This window comes from Ictalurus furcatus, chromosome 1 (assembly GCF_023375685.1).
Source record: "Ictalurus furcatus strain D&B chromosome 1, Billie_1.0, whole genome shotgun sequence".
Lineage (NCBI taxonomy): Eukaryota > Metazoa > Chordata > Actinopteri > Siluriformes > Ictaluridae > Ictalurus > Ictalurus furcatus.
In genome coordinates this window covers 31,890,190-31,912,550 of record NC_071255.1, presented here as the reverse complement: position 1 = coordinate 31,912,550, position 22,361 = coordinate 31,890,190, and the positions used below count along the sequence as shown (strand labels likewise).

Here is a 22,361-nt window from a genome sequence, read left to right as displayed (position 1 = left end):
TACTGCTGTCTGACAGCCACCTGAAATGGACACAGCACATCACAACTGTACAAATCGCGAAAGGAATCGTGATTTTATTTTGTACATTTCCTCATACCACCGAAATGAATTCCTGGTTACGCCACTGCCAGCACCTGATGCCTTTTTGATATGTTTTTAGACATGAGTGTGGGATGAACTGGAACGCCGACTGCCCCCCAGACCTTCTCACACATCATCGTTAATGCGCTTGAGGCTGAATGAACACAAATTCCCACAACAACGCTCCAAAATCTAGCGGAAAGCCTTCGCAGAAGAGTGGAGGTTAACAGCAAAGGGGAAATAAATCTGGAACGTGATGTTCAACAAGGTGTTATGGACAGGTGTCCACAAACTTTTGGCTGTATAGTGTACTACAGCCCATTTCAATATTTTTTTTTTTTTAATAGGAGTGCGCGGGTTGACTGGAACAAGTCGTATTAGGCCTGCAGACCATGCGCATGACATGGGTGCTCCAGCGTTTACACAGAATGGTGTGGGGGAAAAAAAAAACTTCCGCAGGCACAAATGCCTTTTGATGAGAGAGGACAACGTCCAGAATGGTTCAAGCCGTCACGAAGGCTACGGTAACTCAAATAACCAGCCTTCACATCCGTGGTGAGCAGAAAAGCATGACAAGACACACATCATGTCGAACCTTGAGGAGTGTTCATAATGTTCTTTGCCTACCACAGCGGATATTTTACCCCAAAGTCCATGAATCCACCCATTCATCCTTATCCATCAGGTGTATTCCCGTCTTGCTCCCAGTGACAGGGACCAGTTCCACGAAAGCCATGACCAGGATACTGAAGATGAATTCAAATGTAGGAAAGGGATTCATTCTGTCCCAGTATAATTATTTCAGAAGGAAAACTCCCCAAAATCAGGATCATCACGAGCTCCTCTTCCAGCTCACGCAGGAGTTTTGGGTTGTGGTGTGTTCATGATCATATAAAACTGATCATTACTTTCTGCCTTTCACTACAGATAAAACACACCGCATCCGTTTAATCAACAACACAACAAGCGTGTAATGCATTCCTTAATAATATAAAACAATGAATTAAATAATCAATAATTCTCCAGGAGGGGGTTTAGGCATGTAACTACTGCCACCTAGTGGCAAAACCGCTCTGCAACAATAAAGAAGGATGTAGTAAGAAACAAACAAGTTACGACAAACTGAAAATACTTCTGAAAGCTTTTATTATCCCTCAACAGATAATAGACTTTGTTACCATGTGAACTAAACGCCTATATTTCTATAAGATCTGCAAAAAAAAAAAAAAAAAAAAAAAAAAAAAGAATGCTAATTTAAAACCACAATCCTTTTTTCAAGTGTTACATTTCAATGAGAAAACAAAAGAATATTCGTCTATGGCTAAATAAGACAAACGTGAAGGAAAAAAAAGGTCAAGATGAACCAAGAGAACGTTTCAACATTTTTAATTGCATCTACTGAACCGTTGCATAAGATTCATTTATTTATTTTTGCACATTTTACATAGAGACCGTTGCCTAGGAGTAAACAATCGACCTACACGTGGATCGGATCGATTTATTCCCATGTACAACAACGTGAAAACATTAAATGTGCAGTTTAGTTAAATACGGAAAGAGTATGATCCCAGGAAAAACAATAACGGGTGAGTGACCCTATTTGTCAGTAGCCTCGTTAATGCTTTGACCACAGATGAGGATTATCTGGATCATTTAAAAGTCTAAAGTCACCCCAACAGCCATTTGGTCATTTAGCATCAACCCTAAAGGAAGAGAAAACAGAGCAAAAACAAACAAAACAACAAAAAACAATCACAACATCGGGTATTTAAAATGACAATAACGGGAAGAAGGCACTATGTTAGCAGGGAAGTTGATTTCGGAAGAATCTGCACATTTGTGCGCGCACACACATAAAGACACACAATTAAAATAAGTGTGTAGACACAAATATATATAAGATGCAGATAAAGGCACTGTACTTCATTTGAAGCTATATGTAGCGTTCAAACACACGGAAGCTTCGCCTGCTAGCTTAAAACACACCGTATCCCACAATCCCAGCAGATATTAAAGTGCAACACGTGACCCGATGTGACCATTTACAAGCAGCGAATGCCTTAAACGCAATGTGGTACCTGCTCTAACAAATAGCTGCGAGAGTGACCATTTAAACATATTTACACATTAACACACGTCTAGCACAAACGGTGGTGCGGACGCTCTAGCGTTTTTTTCTTTTTTTTTTTTAGGTTATTAGTGTTCTATGTTTCTTTTTCCATGACTTATATTGACACTTAAGGTGACATCCTTCACCTAAAAGTTTGTCGGTGGCAAATTGTATGCATTGTAGCACAACGATCACTACTGACTGACCAGAACAGAACAGATCTAATCAATTTGAGGCGTAGAAAAAGAAAAGAAAAACAGTCAAGTCACTTGACAAAAAGACTAAACACTTTGAAATAATTGAGAACAACGATCATTAGCTCTGCTCCCTTCCAGAGCAATTCCGACATCTGATCTGATTAATCAAGTGAGCAGATTATCGGGGGTTGTTTTGTTTTTTTTTTGAAACAACTTGCAGCATGTTTACAGCTAAAGTTTACTTCGTGTTCAGGATCTCACAATGACCGAGGCAAAACGTAGCAACGAGAAATTAACGCGTCTGAAATTAATAATAATAATAATAATAAAAATGACTTCAGGCTTATCAATGCGTAATTTTTCACTCCTATACACCGATGAACTGCATTTCTATTGTGAATGAGGCAACGGCAGTGCGAAGTGACACGACATGACACGAAAGGCAAAACTCAAACAAGGAAGCATTAAATCCAGAGCGTCTACCAGCTGGGAATGAAATGCCAACTGGAATATTCAGACATCAGTTCATAGCCCTGATGAAACACCAACAGCAGCACAGGGGAAACAGTCTGTCCTTCCTGAGTAGATGACTGCAGTAACTGCGTTAGCCACATGGCGGCTTCACTCCGCTGTGTTTCTGGACCGAAGGCAGTTACTCTCTCTGGATTGTCACACGGTGAAGTGTCTTGATACAAAGGTGCCAACATTATTAACAAGAAAATCCTAGCAAGCAGAAGTGCTAGTGTCAGTTTAATTCCCAAGATGGAAACAGAAAAGCTAAAGTCTGCTGTGAGTGCTACTTAATAACAAGCAACTTCTTCATTTTTCACACGGACCCGCCGCCTTCTTTTCTATCGGCTCCCGAGGCGGAGGCTCGTGAATTCGCGTGTCGAAGTTCACATCGTTAAAGTGTCTTTTACCAGAGGCAACGCTACCAGAAGCTAAAGCGCGTTCTTCACGTCCTGTCAACTTGAGGGAATTGGTGAATTTTATTCACGTTTGTTTGGACTTCTGCTTCATGCGATTAGGAAGGAAGAGAAAACAACCCTAAGCATCTCCTGTATTGATGAAAGGTTAAAAATCGTAAATGTTATGGCAAAACTGTACATGTTGGCACCTCTGCATGAGAAGTTAAAAATTCAATAACATCTCTCGGTGCAGATTCAGATAATCCAACTTAATGCTCAGAAGTTCTTCTGTCTCTACAGGGAGTGGACCAGGTTTCAGCTCCCCCATAACATGCCAATTCATCTCTCTCTCTCTCTCTCTAAACTGTGTATAGAAGAAACGCATCTCTCGGTGTCTGAGATGATCGACTATGAAGTTAAGAGAGAGTGCAAGAACTTGGGGAAGAGAGATAGAAAGGGGGGGGGGAGAGAGAGAGAGAGAGAGAGAGAGAGAGAGAGAGAGAGAGAGAGAGAGAGAGAGAGGGTCCAGTCTTGGTTCTGATTCACTGCTCCACCTGAGTGACCTGGATGACCGGAGGTGAGCTGCTAATGGTCGGACCACACCAACACGCTGAGGAGCTCCGTGATGCCTGGTGCTCACAGCTGCTGGGAAAAAAAAACAAAACATAAACACAAATCACAGAGACAAACTGCTTTAATCATATTAGCAATCATACGGCTAACTCAGTGTAGCGTGAAGAACTCAGGACACAAGACAAGGCAACCTGGGATTCACTGACACAAATACTCTGCACAAATACGCTCTCTCTATCCACCTTTTTCCTGAATGCGGGAGTCTTGCCTGGCTCGTACCGGAAACCTGTTTTACATTTCCAGTCTGCAGTGTTTTAGTCAAATTTACAGATGTTCCTAGCTGATAATGTGATGTTAAACTTGTGAAAATGCCTTTAAAAAAAGAAAGAAAGACAGAAAGAAAGAAAAGCACAGTTGGCTCCCCAATCCCAACACTTCACAGTGTCGTGATGAACGTCTTTTGACAGTGCCTCACCTGTCAAAGTTTAATGACTGGGTAGATGACATGAAGCTATGGCCCGAGGTTAATTAGCTACACTGATGTAATTAATGGTTTCGTTTTCTCTTAAGGCGTCGATGGTGAAGAACTCCGAAATTACAAAAGCACAGAAGCATATAATTAGAATAAAATAGGCCAGGTTTTGTACAGGAAACACGGCGACGTTATTTATTATTTTTTGAAAGCAGAGGTAGGGCCCTGTCAGGAAGTCAGCCACGCTAAACACGGAGCTTGGGTAACTAGCTTCCGCCGCTTGGTAACAGGTGGGCGTTCATATACTAGATAGAGCTCCGAATCGGGGTGAAGTTCGGAGGGCTTTTTGTCCACAACAATGTCAAGAGCGCACGCACACTTTCTTTGGGGGTATTTTAACTTCCATGTTCGTTTCCTCTCTGGTGCAGAATGCGAGGCGTACGGCTACGGTGTACAGATAGGGACATTCTCGTTATGTATTTTTCTACAGAAGTATTTGTTTCAGGAATTTATAAAAATGAATTGCTGTTGTCGTGGCATCGGTGCGAACTGTTCAAGTCTGATTTGCTGTGGAGGAAAAGCTCCATGTATATTTTTGTTCTGAATTAATGTATTTGACAGAATAATATTTGCTACTCTCAGGTCTCTCAGCCAGCTCCATCAAACCCCTGCCGATGATTCAGAATGCAGCAGCACGCCTCGTCTTCAACCAGACCAAAAGAAAGCATGTCACACCCCTCTTCATCTCACTCCACTGGCTTCCTGTAGCCGCCCGTATCAAATTCAAGGCCTTGATGCTCACGTACAAGACCTTGTCTGGAACAGCACCCGCCTACCTCAACTCTCTCCTTGATGTTTACGTGCCTTCATGCAATCTGCGATTGATTAACGACCGACGCTTAGTAGTGATTACTCAGCGTGGCTCAAGGTCCCTTTCCAGAACCTTCACACTAACCGTCCCTCAGTGATAGAATGAACTGACAACCTCAATCCGGACCAAAGAATCTTTCACTAGCTTCAAAAAACGGTTAAAGACCCACCTCTTCCGTGAACACCTAACTAACCCCTAAAACTCCAACCCCAACACTATTTATAAATAAATAAATAAGCAAACAAACAAACAAATAAATACATACTCTGGCTCTTACACCTCTACTCTGCGTACTTTGCTTCTCTAGAACTCAATTATAAACCTTGTACAGTAGCACTACTTGTATTGTTCTCCACTTGATATATCGCTTTGCTTGTATTTCCTCATTTGTAAGTCGCTTCGGATAAAAACGTCCGCTAAATAAATAAATCTAAATGTAACGTAACAAAAATGTCAACCTTCCCAGAGACGTGTGTAGCAGATTGGAAACGGAAGTTAGCGCGATACGAATTTACCCGCTCTTCATTTCATCCGCAAAACATTTCCTCAGACCGTCCAATCAGCCACTGGATGATTTATAAATCCGGCAGCACAGATCGTAGACAACTTGAATACTCCCAGATCAATAAAGCCCATGTAATATTACAAAAACTGGGCCTTTTCTCAGCAACCACAACACACTGTCCATTTACAGTAACATGCTTTTTTTGAAAGCGATATAAGGAGAACGAGTATAATGAGTAATGAGAATGAGTTTGGCACTATGTATTGAATGGAATGATGCACAGGCCCTGCCTTAGATATTATCATCAGTGCAAAGCGCTCGAAACGCATCAACCGGCAACCATTAGCTAAATTGAGTTAGGAGATTGGATTGACCGAGTCGAAACTGGTAAGGCTTTTAAGGTAATTTGTATTGCTCCTAAAACGCTCTGGCTCTGTGTAAGTAGAGCTTAAAGGCTGGGGAAAGGAGGAGGGTGTGTTTTGAGGCCAGTCAAAGTCTGAACACTTTCATTCTGCCAAGTGATTAATGTGGATCAGGCGTGTGTGTGTGTGTGTGTGTGTGTGTGTGTGTGGATGCCAGGTGAACATGGCTGTTGTGTCCTAAAGCGATCTGGGAAACGGGGTTACTTCCAGGAGCTACTGAAAAGCCTCAGAAGTTTAAAAAAGAAAAGAAACGGGGGAAAAAAAAAAAAAAAAAAAAAAAAGGCGTGAAGGAACATTGCGTATACTCTACATGTGTGTGTTAACTAGAGTGAAACGTACCCCGTCTCCTCTGGCATGTCTTGGTCTGCCTCAGCGGTCGAGCTCTCTGCATCCACGCTGCTCTCACTGCCCTGAGCAGACAGACCGTACGGGCTCTCCGGAGTCAGAGACTCACCACTGAAAAAAACACACACACACACACACACACACACACACACACACACACACACACACACACCGAATAGTTCAAATTGTCCTTTCAGTGCTGACACCACAAAGTGAAAGAATGGTTTTCATTATTAGGAGACAGAATGGAACCAAAACTGATGCCAACACTAATGCCATTACTTGATCCTCTTCTCGAGCAGGTGTATGTACAGCTCTTTCTCCTCCAAAATCTTCTTTAAGGAACTGATCTCTTTCTGCTTCTCCAGCAGTTCCTTCTGCAGCCGATAATTACCCTCCTCCAGAGTCTCGCAGAACGCCTGAGAGCAAAAGAGGGCAAGAAAATAAGCCCGAGACAAATAATACTTTATCAGCAGTGAAAAAAAGACCACCAGGACCACCTCTGACCACGTGTGTTATATTTTCTACTACACGTCTCACATTCGCACGTATCCCAGTTCCAGCATTTTAAAGTCTGGTTATGTCCAAAACTGCATGGAAAGATTTTATTCAGACTGCGGCGCAGAGTCGCTGAGAACATTTTGACAGCTGGTATCTGAGGACAAACCAAACTGATTAGACTTATGTCTGCTCTTATTTCTCTAGAGCGCAAAGCTATACAACAACTTGATCAAAGCGTGACATTCGCTGTGTGACAAAACCACACTTAGCTAGCAAGCTTTTTGATGGTTCCAGACATTGTTTTCATCACTATGTTTGTTAAACTGTCTCTCAACGTGATATCTGCAGGCTGATAGCCTTAAAAGGTAAATACAAAAGCTCCACGTTATTTCGGTGAAACGTATTATTGGCTTCAAAGTATATTATTAACCCAGTTTTGGCCCAAACCCGCTTTCTTTGTCTTTTAAAGCTCTTTGGCAGTCACCCACAGTGACATCTGACAGGTTCCCCAGGCCCCCACATATATAATTTAGATGAAGGACCATTCTTAGCACAGCAGTGACGCTATGTACGGTTCTCGTATACCTCGGTGTGACTGCTGGGCTGAAAATCGGTCCTCCAACCACAAATATCCAGCTAACAGCAGTGCTGTGATCACTAACTGGTGCAACAAGTTATTAAATAAACACATTAGGACAATTTAATAGACTACTGGCCCTGTAGATATTTGTTTGTAGAGAAGTATGCAAACGTTAGTTAGATTCAGACGTCTTACCCGACTCTCCTCGAGACTGTCGAAAGGTCCCGGAGGCTCGTCCAGACAAAGGAACTCTCGCACTGGAACACTGCAAACACACATACGTCTCTGTAATGCCCAAACTGAAACATCTGAAACAGTCAGTTGAACGATTGATCAGAATTACTGGCAGTCATCAAGAGACATTTCAATCTACAGAAGCCCTGAACCGGAAAATATGTCTTTTATTTGTGTGTGTTTTTTTTTTTTTTTTTTTTTAAAGTGCCATGCCATTATTTCGACTTATTAACTTAGTCTTTTGACTTAAAGGGATTGACCACCCAAAAAATGAAAATTCTCATCACTCACTCACCCTCATGTGGTTCCAAACCCATAAGACCTTCGTTCATCTTCAGAACACAAATGAAGACATTTTTAATGAAACCTGGGAGATTTCTGTCGCTCTGTTTACAGTCCAAGTAACCAAACTTCTCGAGCTCCAAATAGTTCATAAAGGCATCGTAAACGTAATCCATGTGACTCCAGTGGTTTAATGTATTTAAGTATCAGTGTAATATATATATATATATATATATAAATAATATATATAAATTATATATATATATATATATATATATATATATATATATATATATATATATATAAAAAAGATAAAATCTCTCAATATAAGGAGTTACCAAGATGAAGTAAAGTGAGTAAGTAAAATACTAACTAATAATGAGCTAATAAATAAAAATAATGAGTTACTAAGTCGAATAATGACACTTCAAAAAACCTTGACATCTTGCAATTCAGGGCTTTCGTACCAAACCGCCCAAATTTACAGTTTATAAACATCATAGTCCTTTGCCTTGTCCATTACTTTCCTTATAATATGGGTGTTAACTTGTACACATTTTCATTTCTGTGGATACGTCTAGAGCTGTAACATAGCCAGAATTGGAATTGAGCATGACTAATAAATAACATGATTCACTTAAGTATATTAAGTATGTCTTTAGGACTAAAATAGCCTTCCTGCTCATAAGGCTTCAGATGACGGATGTACCTTAGCTTGATAAGTGTATTCATTTCACACCACATGATGGGCTAGAGAGAGAGAGAGAGAGAGAGAGAGAGAGAGAGAGAGAGAGAGAGAGAGAGAGCGAGAGAGAGCGAGAGAGCTGTTTTCACAGACCTGGGCTGAGGAGAAGCTGGAGTACATTAACTGCCTGAATGCCAGAGGCCTCCTGAACTATGTGATCAGGGCAGAACACCAAGTAAGCTCCGGGCATTGAAGGAGCAGTGTGTGTTAGTGGACCTGGCCAACATATCTACTTCCTGATAAGGGTTTCTTTATATTATATTACTTCTGATACATAAGCCTTGGTGTGTGATGGTGGAAGATAAAGGTGTGTACATTTCAGCTCGCTGATGGAGTGAACTGGGGTTTAAAGCAGTCATGTCTATCTGCTCACCAGTTAGCGATGTCTTTGTGAGCCACCAGATTCTGTAGAAAGGCCTGCAGGCCTAACTGTCTGTCCTCCAGGAAGTCAGTGTCGTAGTTATCTTTAAACCAGCGTTTAGGTGGTAGGGCGAGACGGAACCCGGGAAACATTTCCTTTAACTGCAGAAAACAGAGACATGAATATTTTGTTATTGATAGATCATGCAAATGATTTCTCTTACCGCTTACGTCACAGTACCAACAATAAACTCAGCACTAATAGAGAATGGGCTTCGCATGGAAGCCCATTTCCACCATGGAGAAAAAGATCAAAGGTAATTGCACCTTTAGATCTCACAATTCTGACTTTTTTTCTTCCTTTACTGGCAATTTATTACTTATACTGAAATGTGACTAACTTCAGGTAAGGATCGTGCGCTAGCGTCTGGTTCTCCTTGTCTTGACTAGCTGATGAGTGTTTTTCTTGTACAGCCGATTTATAGAGAATGACTGATGCGTTGTCGGTGCATTCCTTGTAACTCAATAACCAAATGTAAAGTGCACTTCTAAATTGGCAGTTTAAAAAAAAAAAAAAAAAAAGAAAAAAAAAAAGTAAAAATTGTGAGATGTAAACTCGTAATTGTGAGAATTGTGGGATGCTAACTCAAAAAGGCAAGAAAAAGTCAGAATTGAGAGAATTAAACTCAATTGCGAGAAACAAAGTTGCAATCCTGAGATATAAAGTCGCAAAGACCTTTTAAAAAAAAATAAATAAATAAAATTCTCCGTGGCAGACACAGGCTTCCATAGCTATGTGCATGGAATAATCTAAACAATTTCCCAATTAATTCATAATATTGTTCACAATACATTAAGAATTGTTGGAAAGACAGGACTTAAGGACAAAGCGATAACAGGCTTGTACTCTTGCTGACGTATTTCTGTTTTGAAGCGCGAATCTCATGTAACCAGTAGCCCCGTATTCATTTGGCAGTACAGCGAGACAGCGACGTCTAACGTCTTACAATAACTTCAGAGTGTAGAGCCAACGTTAGCTTGTTTCTATTAAGAGGTATTTTCTTACCTTCATAGTTGTTCATGTTTGACGAAAGATACGGTCTAACGCCTTTCCAAAGCTTACTAAAAGGAGCATTGCAAGTGTTCCTACATACATAATGAACGTTTCTGACGTTCGTTTCCAGGAGCACCTGCAGACCCCAGGTGTAAAAAAAAAAGCACCGTTGCCATTTTAGTGGATGAGCAGAAGTGGCGTTTTGGTTATAATGCGTTGGAAGCATTTGCAGGTAGCCCATTAGTCCATTCATTTCATTTGGACCTTAAACCTGAATAATACTTTAATGTAAATGACACAAATGAAACTTGCTGGTGATGATATGTCGGCTCAACACCTTAATCAATGACGCCAGAGTAGAGGGGTACTAGTGTATAATATATATTCCAACCATAGCGTGGGCACTTAGCGTTAAGTTTTCTAAAACCAGAGGGACATGCTGTAAACAGGCTGTTGTTACAGGAGCTTCAAATCTGTACACGCTCCAGGAGAGAAGCGGAACAAAATCGACATCCTCAGAGCAAAACAACACTGACACCTGGCCTCGCTCCACAACCTGGCCAAAAATGCCTGCTCGGATGACTTCTCAAAATGTTACCTTCTTGCGAGATTACTCTGGCCCTAATCGATGCTCTAACGCATTTTGCAGACAAATTAAAATGATTTAGAGCATGTAAAAAGGGTTAAGTATTGAATACCCGCCTACATCTTATTTACATCCATTCTAGTTGGTTATTGCATGTCATTTCACCTACGCAGTAATACGCATAAGCTACTGAGCTAGGCAAAGGCTGGCAGATCAGGAGTAGGATTGACGGAGCTTACTTTTTGTACAGCCTGTACTTATTTTGCCATAAAATGTGACAAAGGTGAACGCACATTCGAAAGGAGCTATTGTAATGCTGCTACACAACTCTGCCCTATCCTGTGGGTGTTTCAATAGATGCTAATGACTCAGAAATACAGTAATAAGAGTAAGCAGCATTGTTCATCACTGATGAAAGGTTTCCTCTTTTTCAACGGATCTTTAGAGCAAGTACAATACATGCTAACAGGAGCAAAGGCGAGCACACAGCACCTGCACGCACACAGCACCTGCACACACACACACGGCATCTTGTGAAATTGCATTTTCTCTGCTCTTGTTTATTTCCCTTCTAGTATTTAACTTTGAAATATTTTCCCTTAAACACACACACACACACACACACACACACACACACACACACACACACACACACAGACTTCGGTGATTCTTTCTTCCTGCGGTCATGCTGCTCTGATTAAACAGCGTCTGTATCACTGACCACTCCTCACCCTGAAAAAAGGGATGGGACAAACACAAAGTTGCTCAATGTAATTTACTCGCCATTTATTTGCTATATAGAGGTGTGTATTTTGGTCACATGACAGGGGATGGGTGGTGCAACAGGAAACAATTCATCCCATCATTTAGAAACCGTGAGTTTGAATCCACGTGTGGTCGGGAGTCCAAGAGTTGGGATGGTGGTAGAGGTGGCATGGGCTGCGTCCGAATACCCCTACCGCCCTACCATACAAGTAGGTATGTCCGATTTCTCAGTATTCATAAAACAGTAGGCGAGAAATACCTGGATGACCTACTGCTTCTGCCGAGCTTCTGCAGTATGGAACCATTAGACACCGTGGATACTGCGCAATCCTAGAAGGCAACGGGATTGGCGTGGAAGAGCTGTCAGGATCAAAAATGGTAAACACGGTAGCTGTAGTACGTCCGGATTGCATTCGTGCTCACCACTTATACTGCTCAGAACAAGTACGTAATCAACGGCCGAGCAGCAGGTACCGAATCGAATGCCGTAGGTACGGTCACAGTATGCGATTTCGGATGCAGCCATACTCTCTATCTAGGCGGATAGCGCTTTCCTCCAAGTGCGTTACGTCGTAACACAGCATGAGCAAGAGTTCGACAAGAGGTGGTTGGCTGGCTTCAAGTGTCTCAGAAGCACGTCATAGCCGTCACCCTCCCAGATTGGTAGCTGCTGTATGATAATGAAGCGCTGACTGGTGGGAAGGAATGGGCCAAGACGAAATCAAAGGAGGGGGGGAATCCCAGGAGCCAATCACACCTTTATAAATCCTGCTATGTTAGTGCCATTGTGTTTAGCTGCTCTGGATAACACAGCCTGTATAATCTCTCTCGCATCTTGCTTTTTTCGCTCTAAACGTGTGTGAATTAAACTGAAATACGTTATAAACGACGTCGCTTTAAGAGACACTTCAAGCGGCTTTGCGTACACTACGCTTATCTGATTGCTCCATTTACTTTATTTGAACGCATACTCATAGGACGACACTTTTATAAAAACAACACATTCTCACAATATACTTGCAGCGAGTAAGGACCGAAATCGAGCTCGGCACTCCACTGAATGAATGATTCATGTGTAGTGTGAATAAAATTTTTAAAAAAATTTAAAAACCCAAACAATATGAACTGCACGCTACACAAAGTTTACTCGGGTTGCATTCGGGAAATGTTCACGGGACTTCAGATGATGTTAAAATGTGCCGAAGGAGGTTTACTCGAGACTCAGGGTTTCGTACATCACGAAATGACAGTAGAGCCGTGGAAAACTACGAAATCTGAACAAGAAGAAGATAAAGAACAGCCTTAAGGAGTTTGAAATGATACAGTCCTTCTGTCAGTATGATGAGAAACCTTCACAGTGGTGTGTGTGTGTGTGTGTGTTTGAGAAAAGAAAACTGTCAACAGGGGCTGACCTTGTCATTGAGTCTGGAAAAGTCGGTGTAACGCCGGAACACCACCCAGCTCTCGTCCTGCGTCCTCTTCACCAGAATCTTATACACCTGACACAGAAGGAAAAAAAAAAAAAAACAATAAATCACTCGACTTTACAACACACCCTTTACTTCTGTCATCAAAGCACATCAATCATAGTGCCTTGAATACAACCCAAAACACACAACACCGCACAGGAGCGGTGAACAAAACAAAACACTTGCAATGAACACAATAAGGTTGTGTCTGGAGATCCATTCTCAGTAGGTCAGTAGGACAAACGGAGAGAATCTAGTACAGGATTCTCAATCTGCAGCCTGAGAGCACTCGTGAAACTCTGATTTAATCAATTAAACCTGGATTTGTTAATAATTATTACAAGAGTTTGTATAGAGCTTGTTTTGGCTGCATACACTGTTTAGGATTCAGGAAGAACATCCTGCGGTGCACTTGTTTGTTATAAGGTCGCAGTTTCACGGTGAATCACGGTGTATAATCAGACCGTTACTTCACTGTTGACTCTTTCAAAATACAACACGAACAGTCGAGCTGTTTTTTTTTGTTGTTTGTTTGTTCGTTTTTTTTAAAAACCCAATCAAGCTCCTTACTCCACTGGTTCTCATTCCTATCGTGTCTGACTGCCACTCTCCAAAATCTTACTACAGCAAACTCTACTTTACACTTTTAGAAACATGTTACGTTGCTACCTAGTAGACTATACGGCCAAAGGCTTGTGGACCCCGGACCGTGACACCCGTATGTGCTTGTTGAACATGCCATTGCAGATTTATTCCCTCTTTACTGTTATAATAATAACAATAATACCCTCCACACTTCTGAGAAGAAGAGCTTTCCACTAGATTCTGGAGCGTGGCTGTGGGGATTTGAGCTCAGTCAGCCACAAGAGCGTCAGTGAGGGGCAGTCGGTGTTCCAGTTCATCGGGCTGAGGTGCAGGCCGATCGAGATCTTCCAGTCCAATCTAAACACGCCATGTCTTCATAGAGCTGGCTTTGTGTACAGGGCATCGTCATGCTGGAACAGGTTCGGGCCTCATAGTTCCACTGAAGGGAAATCGTAACGCTATAGCACACAAAGACATTCAATACAATTGTGTGCTTCTGACTTTGCGGTAACAATTTGAGGAAGGTACAGGTATAATAAACAGGTGTCCACAAACGTTTGGCTAAATAGTGTATGCTCCTAACTTTATTATACACGACATTGTTGAGTTTCGGGTATGATCTCCGAGTCTCAATTCTGAAGGTCTGTAGTTTGTGTCACGCTATACTAGAACCAAATCGTTTTGTGTTCGGGGAATGTGTTGTTTTGAGCGTTCCTAATCACCCCGCCTTTTGTCCTCACTCACTCTCTCTCGGTTCTTCTTCTTCTCTTATTATCTGGTAGACTAAACGTCTTGTAGTTCTTATAAATCACTCAAACATATGTAATAGAGGTTTCGATTTTATCTCTGACTCGTCCCAATTGACATTTATCATTCCCTAGCAATATTTCTGAGTGTATATATACACACTATGCTTTCTGTATCATTAAACTAAGAAACTTTCACTGAACGATGGGGTCAGTATGACCTCTTCCCGAGCTCGGACGAGAGGGTCCAAATTCTGGGTCTGTGACTGGAATCGGGCAAAAAACTTAAACATGATACCACTAACTAGAATTAAACCAACTATCTATTTCTGGCACAGCATGCTGAATTTACTCTCAGCCTCTCTCTTTCTGATTTGAACAACAATGTGATAAGTAAGGGATAATCCACAGCTAGGTGTGGGTTACATGATTTTAATGCACGACACTGAGGTAAAGAACCACTCGATGCGAAGCGGAGTGAATTAAAATGGTGTAACGCACACCTAGCCGTTGATTAACCTACTTATACCATGGTCACTTGCCAGCATTGACTAGTTAAAGCTGCCACTGATGTTTACAGTGCAAAATCTGACTGAAAAGATAAAAATAAGGGTTAATTTTCATTAGTTTATATACGGGTCGTTAGATCTAGAATCCCGCTCTAAATCATACACGGACATAAAGTAATGCAATAAGGTTACTTTCATTTGAATGAATTATATTAAATAGTTATTAGAGAAAGAGATCATGTGTGTGCGAATTACCTGCGTCTGTGCCGCGTCTCTACTAATACTTAAGCTGTGAGTTTAACTGTATGTTACTATGGTTATAGTTGTTTACAGGCAGCGCATTAATTTAGAAAGGTGATTAAACTGACCGGAACTACCTGTGGTATGTGTAAGGAATAATTGATATCGGGTCGTGGAATTATTAGAAAATCATGCACACCCTGAGGTGGTAATGCACCTTGAGTGTGCGTTATTATTTTCTAATAATTCAACGGACCGGAGTCAATTATTCCGCTTATACCACGGTTAACGCACAAGATACTGTTCAGGTGTTTTATTTCAAGACCATTGTCAGGGTTTTGTCCTTAAAACGGTCTTGTGTGTGGAACTAATTTATTACACATCCCATCTCAAGCCTCCTTGCTAATTCCAAAACATAGCTCATTGTAGAGCTAGTAACGGAGGCTTGAGCCATTTATATACAGTTATGAGAGAGAGAGAGAGAGAGAGAGAGAGAGAGAGAGAGAGAGACACAGACAGAGAGATCAGCTGAGGTGACAGGAAGAAGGTAAGAGGGAAGAAAAGTGTGAGGAAGTAACCTATGGTTAAACACAGGGAGAAAAGTGATGGCGCCAATAACTGAATAGCAATGGCTCAAGCCTCCGCTTTGTCTCGTGGCCGGCCGCGTTACCACCTGGAGTATTTCAGTTCACTTGGCGAAGTAACGCGGTAAAGACCTGACCGGAACTACTTTAGCTGTGCATTAACTGAAAAATAATTGCTCACGTCAGAGCGTCTCTCAGCCAATCAGAATCGAGAATTCGACAGCGCTGCGGTATAAACGGTTTTAAACGCACACCTTCCAGCCAATAAGAATCGAGAATTCGACAGCGCTGCGGTATAAACGGTTTTAACGCACACCTTCCAGCCAATCAGAATCGAGAATTCGGACAGACCGCTGTATAAATACTAAAAGAAGTTCTCGAAAAACAAACACAAAATTCTCTCTTAGAAACAACAATTAGGATATTTGATTAATTTTTCTTATTTATTATTTTTGGTATATACACACAAGCATGAGCAGAGATGTTTGTATTCAGATTTTAAATAAATAAATTCTTAAATTTTTCATCAGTGACTTGATTAATCAAGTGATATTGTGAACATTTCAAACCAACACCTCTACTGTTCATGTAGACAGAACACATGTTGTAATGGTCCTAATGGCGGGAAAAAGCAGAGTTGCCGAGCTAACGAGCGACCAGTGGAAGAAAATGTCAACAAAAACTAATACGCACAACGAGACTGAAAAGAAAAAAAAAAATAGAGGTTCAGATAAGGCAGAAGTTCTGTTTTAACCTGAAGGTGAGTGAAGATGTTGGGATGTGGTTTTGCTTTGCATGCTGCAGCAACATTGATGGCCTAAAATGACTGTGAATAAATTGCGTCCCTCATGACCTGCCTTAGGACAACGTTGTAGCCTTGTTGACAAAAAATAAATAAATAAAATAATTGGGAGTCACTGATCTACAGCCAACCCTGATCTCAGATGCAGATATTTCACTCAGGGTCTGCCTGCATATCATTCCACAAAGAGTCATTCATCGAATTCTGCAGTACGTCTTTCAGAGGCCGGGGAACAAGCCTGGCCCCGAGTGCCGGAGGCGTGCAGGACAAGGCGATAAATCTGTTTTGGAGCTGACAAAAACAAATGAGTGCTCCAGGAAGTTCACATGACACTGTGCCTGGTGACTAGGGCAAAGTGAAACACACCCACACAAGCAGGCTGAACCCTCAGAAGTGGGTTAATAAGGAATAAGAACAAAAACAAGAGCTCTCGGACACATCGATGTGATTTCTTGTTGTTGAATAAATGTCTCTTTCTTTCACAGACGTGTGAACACACATTTTTTTTAAAAATCAGGTTAATTTGTGGTAATAGTCTGGATAATCATCTGATATATGATCCCTGTTGTCATATTCATGCTTCATGTTTTTGTTGTCTGGAAACCAACACGATAAAATGATTTAAAATTACAACGTGCGTTAATTAAAAAAATAATAAAACGTCGCGCTTTTGTGGCATGTGCATGGAAGTACAATGAAATTCTTACAATGGAGACTAAACAAAGACGACGCAACACCCATGCAACGTTCAACCCCAAGACACACCACAGTCTCACACAGCTCCCACAGACGGCATTGCGAAATCTTATGGTGTGGAAGATAAATGTCCTGATGAATTTGTCCTTAAAAGAGAAGGAGGTGTGGCTAGACGTACGAAACGCGTGTCATGTAAATATACGTCATTACAGTGGAAACAATACCGCAAGCTAGTTAACAGTCGGCTGATTGTAGCTGCTCGATGCTAGCTTTATTATTTTTTTTTTTCCTCAGTAATTACCTGTTAACAAGTCCTGGGATGCTTGAAGACTGAATTTGAGACTGTATAGAAATGTAACGATCGAGTTCTTGTATAGCAAAATAGCTCCGATTTCCTCGTTCAAGCCTTTGTTCATGTTTTACGGGACATTCGTGGATCTGTCTGGCGAGCACGGATAAGGGAAGTCGCAACTTGTAATTCGTTTAAATCGTACAACCTGACAGTCGGGATCTATAAGCGATTCCTGATACTATCGTCACTCGTTCCAAGACTTCTACTATATTATACTTGTACTATAAGCTTTAATGTTCCACACCAGTGACAGACTGTCTGCTTGACGAATACAACTGAAAATAAACAGCCTGGATATGCAATCTAGCCCGGGTTACTGATTTGTCCATGCCTGTCTGAGGACACTATGTATGCACGATAATCTCAGATGTCATTATGTCATGTGTGATGATATCAATATAATATCCTTGTACTGCCCAGCCCTAGTGCCAAGGTAGAAAGATCAACTACAAACACAAGCCTGACAGGAAGGCTAAACTGCTTACTAGGGTGTTTCCTGGTGCGTGACAGGGTGAGGCAGTCAGGAAAGAACCCTGCTGCTCTGAACCTTTTCCCAACACAGCTCAGCTCACCGTCTCTCTGGAGGTGTGATCATGTGATCACAGAGTAGCTGCCTGTACTTAATGATTGTTAGCTGGAGGCTTCATTCCTAAAATGATGCACTAGAATTTATAAAGTGCACTGTTGTTTTTTTTTTTTCTGTCACTAAAAGCCACACACAAACTAGTCTTTTTGTGTGTCCCATTAGAGTTCATAAACACATTTGATCTTACTTCTGAGAAATTAAAAGATTAAAGACAGTGCTCTTTTATATCCAGAATGAATTATATCCAGCTTTCTTTTATATCCACAGCATAAGGTTGAGGTGTATGCAGGACTGTTTTAACCCCACTCTCGAAGGAATTCTTACCCATCCCACATGTTCTCCAGAAAGTTTGACCAATCTTGCAAGCTCTAGCAGAAAGTTTCACCAATCCCGTTTGCTCTCACAGAAAGTTTGACCAATCCCGCCCTCTCGGACAAAAGGTTTGACCAATCCCGCCCTCTCGGACAAAAGGTTTGACCAATCCAGACCCCTCCCTCACAAAAGGTTTGACCAATCCAGACCCCTCCCTCACAAAAGGGTTGACCAATCCCGCCCTCCCGCACAAAAGGGTTGACCAATCCCGCCCTCCCGCACAAAAGGGTTGACCAATCCCGCCCTCCCGCACAAAAGGGTTGACCAATCCCGCCCTCCCGCACAAAAGGGTTGACCAATCCCGCCCTCCCGCACAAAAGGGTTGACCAATCCCGCCCTCCCGCACAAAAGGGTTGACCAATCCCGCCCTCTCGCACAAAAGGGTTGACCAATCCCGCCCTCTCGCACAAAAGGGTTGACCAATCCCGCCCTCTCGCACAAAAGGTTTGACCAATCCCGCCCTCCCGCACAAAAGGGTTGACCAATCCCACCCCTCCCTCACAAAAGGGTTGACCAATCCCGCCCCTCCCTCACAAAAGGGTTGACCAATCCCGCCTGCTCTCACAGAACGTTTGACTAATACCACATGCTTTCACAAAATGTTTGCCCAATGTGATCTCTCCCAGAATCCCACCCTCCCTCACGGAACACTGCGTCAATCCCGACCACTTTCACAGAAACTTTGACCAATCCCGCCCGAGCTCAAAGAAAATTCGACTGATCCTGCACGCTTTCACAGAAAGTCATCACAATCCAGGTATACACTGTACACGGTCTGTACACATGGCTAAAAATAATACTGAGTTGTCCATAGCGAGCATAATGCCGTGTTTAAACACAGGCTTGTGTTCTTTAACCGAGAAAGGTGTTTTAAGTGTTTCCGTCAACAACAGGCACAATTACCGTCATCCTCCACCAGACACGATGCATCATCCTGCAGCTGAAACAGGAAGAGTAATCATTCCACCTAATGCATGACTCTTTGAGCTATTTAAGGGTGAACCACTATTCAGGCGAGAATATTCCAGAAACTAAAAACGCAGGGTAACAGAGGTGTGACTATTCACTGTATTTTTAATAACAGTTAAAACTCTAAACGTTCACGTAACCTACAAACAGAATTCAGAGCATCTGTCTCACCGTGAACTTCGCTCTCTCCTCCATGACCTCGTAGCCGAGCACGGTGGGAGTTATGGGTCTCTCCTCCCATCCGAGTGCGTCTGTTGGCGTATCCGGCCTTACGCAGCTGGAATACTCCACTGTGGACTCGACTCCGTTCACCCTGGCCTTTGTTACAGGACTCTGACACGAAGCAATGAAGCAGCTCACATTCCCGCTTCTCCCTAAACCACTGTCTTCCACTGCACCTTTAGTGGAAGAAGACTCCGAACTGCTGGACGCACTGCCCACGCTCGATGCCCGTTTGGGCCGTCTGGCACCGGAGGAGGCTGAAAGAACTTGATCGATGGGCACAGGCACTGGCACAAAGGGCGTGGCCATCTGTCTGGATATCCTCTGCAGTTTATAACCGGCGTGATATCCGACTGCTCTCACCTGCTGTGATTTAGAACGAGGTCTCTGTGGATCGACTTTAACCGCATGTGGATGAGGTGTGGACTTTTATCTCCTAAGTGCACTGTGAGACAAAAGGACACGTTAGGAGAGCTTACTCATCATAACAGACACGATTTAGATCATGCATTTTTGAGATCTTGAATTATAACAGTGTAGAGATTATCCACATAAAATCAAAGTGTAAAAACACCAAAAGGGGCGAAGAAATCATACATTCGTTGGTTAGAATGCTGGATATGTAAGTAAAAACTCCGATGTTTTGGTCCCTAGTAACCTAGTTTTCTAGGCCGCAAAATCGTGGCCAAGAAGCGGCACGTGACGTCATCACGACACGTGTTCAGTCCTCTTCGTTTCACGTGCGTCGAACATGTGTACAGCTAAAAAGGTCTCATTTACCAATAAATGTCACTGGGAAAGTCCGTGCAAAACTATTTCTTGCAATCGCAATTTTGCCAGTTCAATTTTCTGCGAAAAAAAAAACCCCACAAAAAACTCTGCAAGTTGCACCGAAATTAAAAAAAAAAAAAGCCATAACAAAAATCAAGCATTTTTGGCCGCAACGATGACAAAAAACCTCTGCGAAATCCTGTTCGGCCTGGTAAAGTGTTTTAATACATATTAAGGGAAATGAACGAGTATACGTTCATTATCTTCTACTAACAAACTTTATAACAATACTGTCGCATTTAGTGTTTGTGCACTCAAGGAAAAAAAATGTCAAAGTTCATAATAATAATAATAATAATAAAGCATATTGCGTTTTTGCCCTCGACTAAAGGACAGCAAATCACGAAATGTGGTGTTCTGTCCTTGCAAAAGATATTTTATTCTGGCCACCACTTATTTTCTCCCAATATGTTTAACCAAAGAGGTGACTCTTAAAACATGACTTGAGAACATGACTAACGAGACGCGCCCTTCGTCCCAATTTACATCATTCTTAATATGTGAATGGTTTTAGAGTGCAAAACGAATGGACTGCAACATGTTTTACATGTGAAATAGTCCACGGTATTACAACCTAGGTCTCTTGTTCAAAGTAGTTCTAGTGTTCAGAAACATTTCCGATCATTCATGTTCCCATACCTGTCCGTTATATACTTTTATAAAAGTCATAAGTTATTTTTAAAAATCTTAAGTTAGGAAAAGTAATTAAAGTACAAAAACACAAATGCAATAAAAAAAAATCTATCTATCCATCAAAAACAGATTATAGTAGGGATGCACCGAAATGAAAATTCTTGGCCGAAACCGAATATAATGACAAACTTGGCCGAAGGCCAAATACCGAACACGTTTTTTCCATTTATTTTGCCATTTTTTTCACCATTGCATAAATTAAATAGTCAAAATGTGCTTTTTACTATTTTGTCTTGCTTTTCAAAGAAAAAAAATAAATTACAAAAACTACAATTTCAAAATATTTATTTAACACTGAACATTTTTTTTTTCATTCCAGCAGGCATAGGCTACCAACAAAGCACAATATAACTTTAAATAAATATATGAGTAAAATAAAAATATTTTGATGTGGTCACCTTTGAGCCCCCCTTGAATAGCCGATGTTAGGCCTATAACTGACTGCTGAAAGAATGTAACACTCTGTAGCCTACAACTAAAAAGTGCATTGACAAGTGATTATACCGATATATACCGCTCGCGTCCCTGTACACCTCGCGGAGTATTATAGTAGATATAGTATAGATAGATATGTTGTTAATGTTATGTTCCTTGATAGATTTAGTTAGTTTAAACTATAGATTCCCTTTGCCTGTCTTGACTAAGTTTTTTGGATTACGATTTGGATCTGTCTGCCTGCCCTTAAATAAATACTTCTTTACCTGCTTCCGTACTCTACTCCCTTACGTCTCGCGACGTGACGGAATACTCCGGAACAGAAACAAAACAAACCCACGTGTCCACAGTAAACATCCGAAGAGCACGTGGCTCGTGCACGTAGCTCGTGCACGCGCGCGCCCCCTCGTCGAGGTCGTGACATTAGCGCATCTCACTCTGGTTGCTAGGCTATTTGGTCGCGTCATCAAACACGTCATTGTTCGGTCAAATTTATTCAGCCTTTTCACTTATTAACAATTTCGGTTGCCGAACATTCGGTGCATCCCTAGATTATAGATTACTTATATATATATATATATATATATATATACACATATACATATACACACATATACATACACACACACACACACCTAAACTCTAATCGTGTTCACACACCTCAGATAAAACAACCAGA

At 41.6% G+C, this 22,361-nt stretch overlaps 1 protein-coding gene across 2 annotated transcripts in view; it reads right to left on the bottom strand.

The window, feature by feature from the left end:
* Positions 1–646: 646 nt before the first annotated feature.
* snx16 (sorting nexin 16) overlaps positions 647–22,361 on the bottom strand; it is a 26,617-nt gene continuing 4,902 nt past the window's right edge. Inside the window, exons 2-8 of one of the 2 annotated variants that reach the window (XM_053636223.1) lie at positions 19,673–20,168; positions 13,004–13,090; positions 9,200–9,348; positions 7,761–7,830; positions 6,767–6,903; positions 6,479–6,595; positions 647–3,941 (exon numbers count right to left, since the gene is read on the bottom strand). In XM_053636223.1, the coding sequence (XP_053492198.1) occupies positions 3,839–3,941; positions 6,479–6,595; positions 6,767–6,903; positions 7,761–7,830; positions 9,200–9,348; positions 13,004–13,090; positions 19,673–20,032 (1,023 nt within the window). In that variant the 5' untranslated portion in view covers positions 20,033–20,168 and the 3' untranslated portion in view covers positions 647–3,838. The remainder of the gene's footprint in view (positions 3,942–6,478; positions 6,596–6,766; positions 6,904–7,760; positions 7,831–9,199; positions 9,349–13,003; positions 13,091–19,672; positions 20,169–22,361) is intronic. The other variant, XM_053636231.1, reaches the window with a different exon arrangement.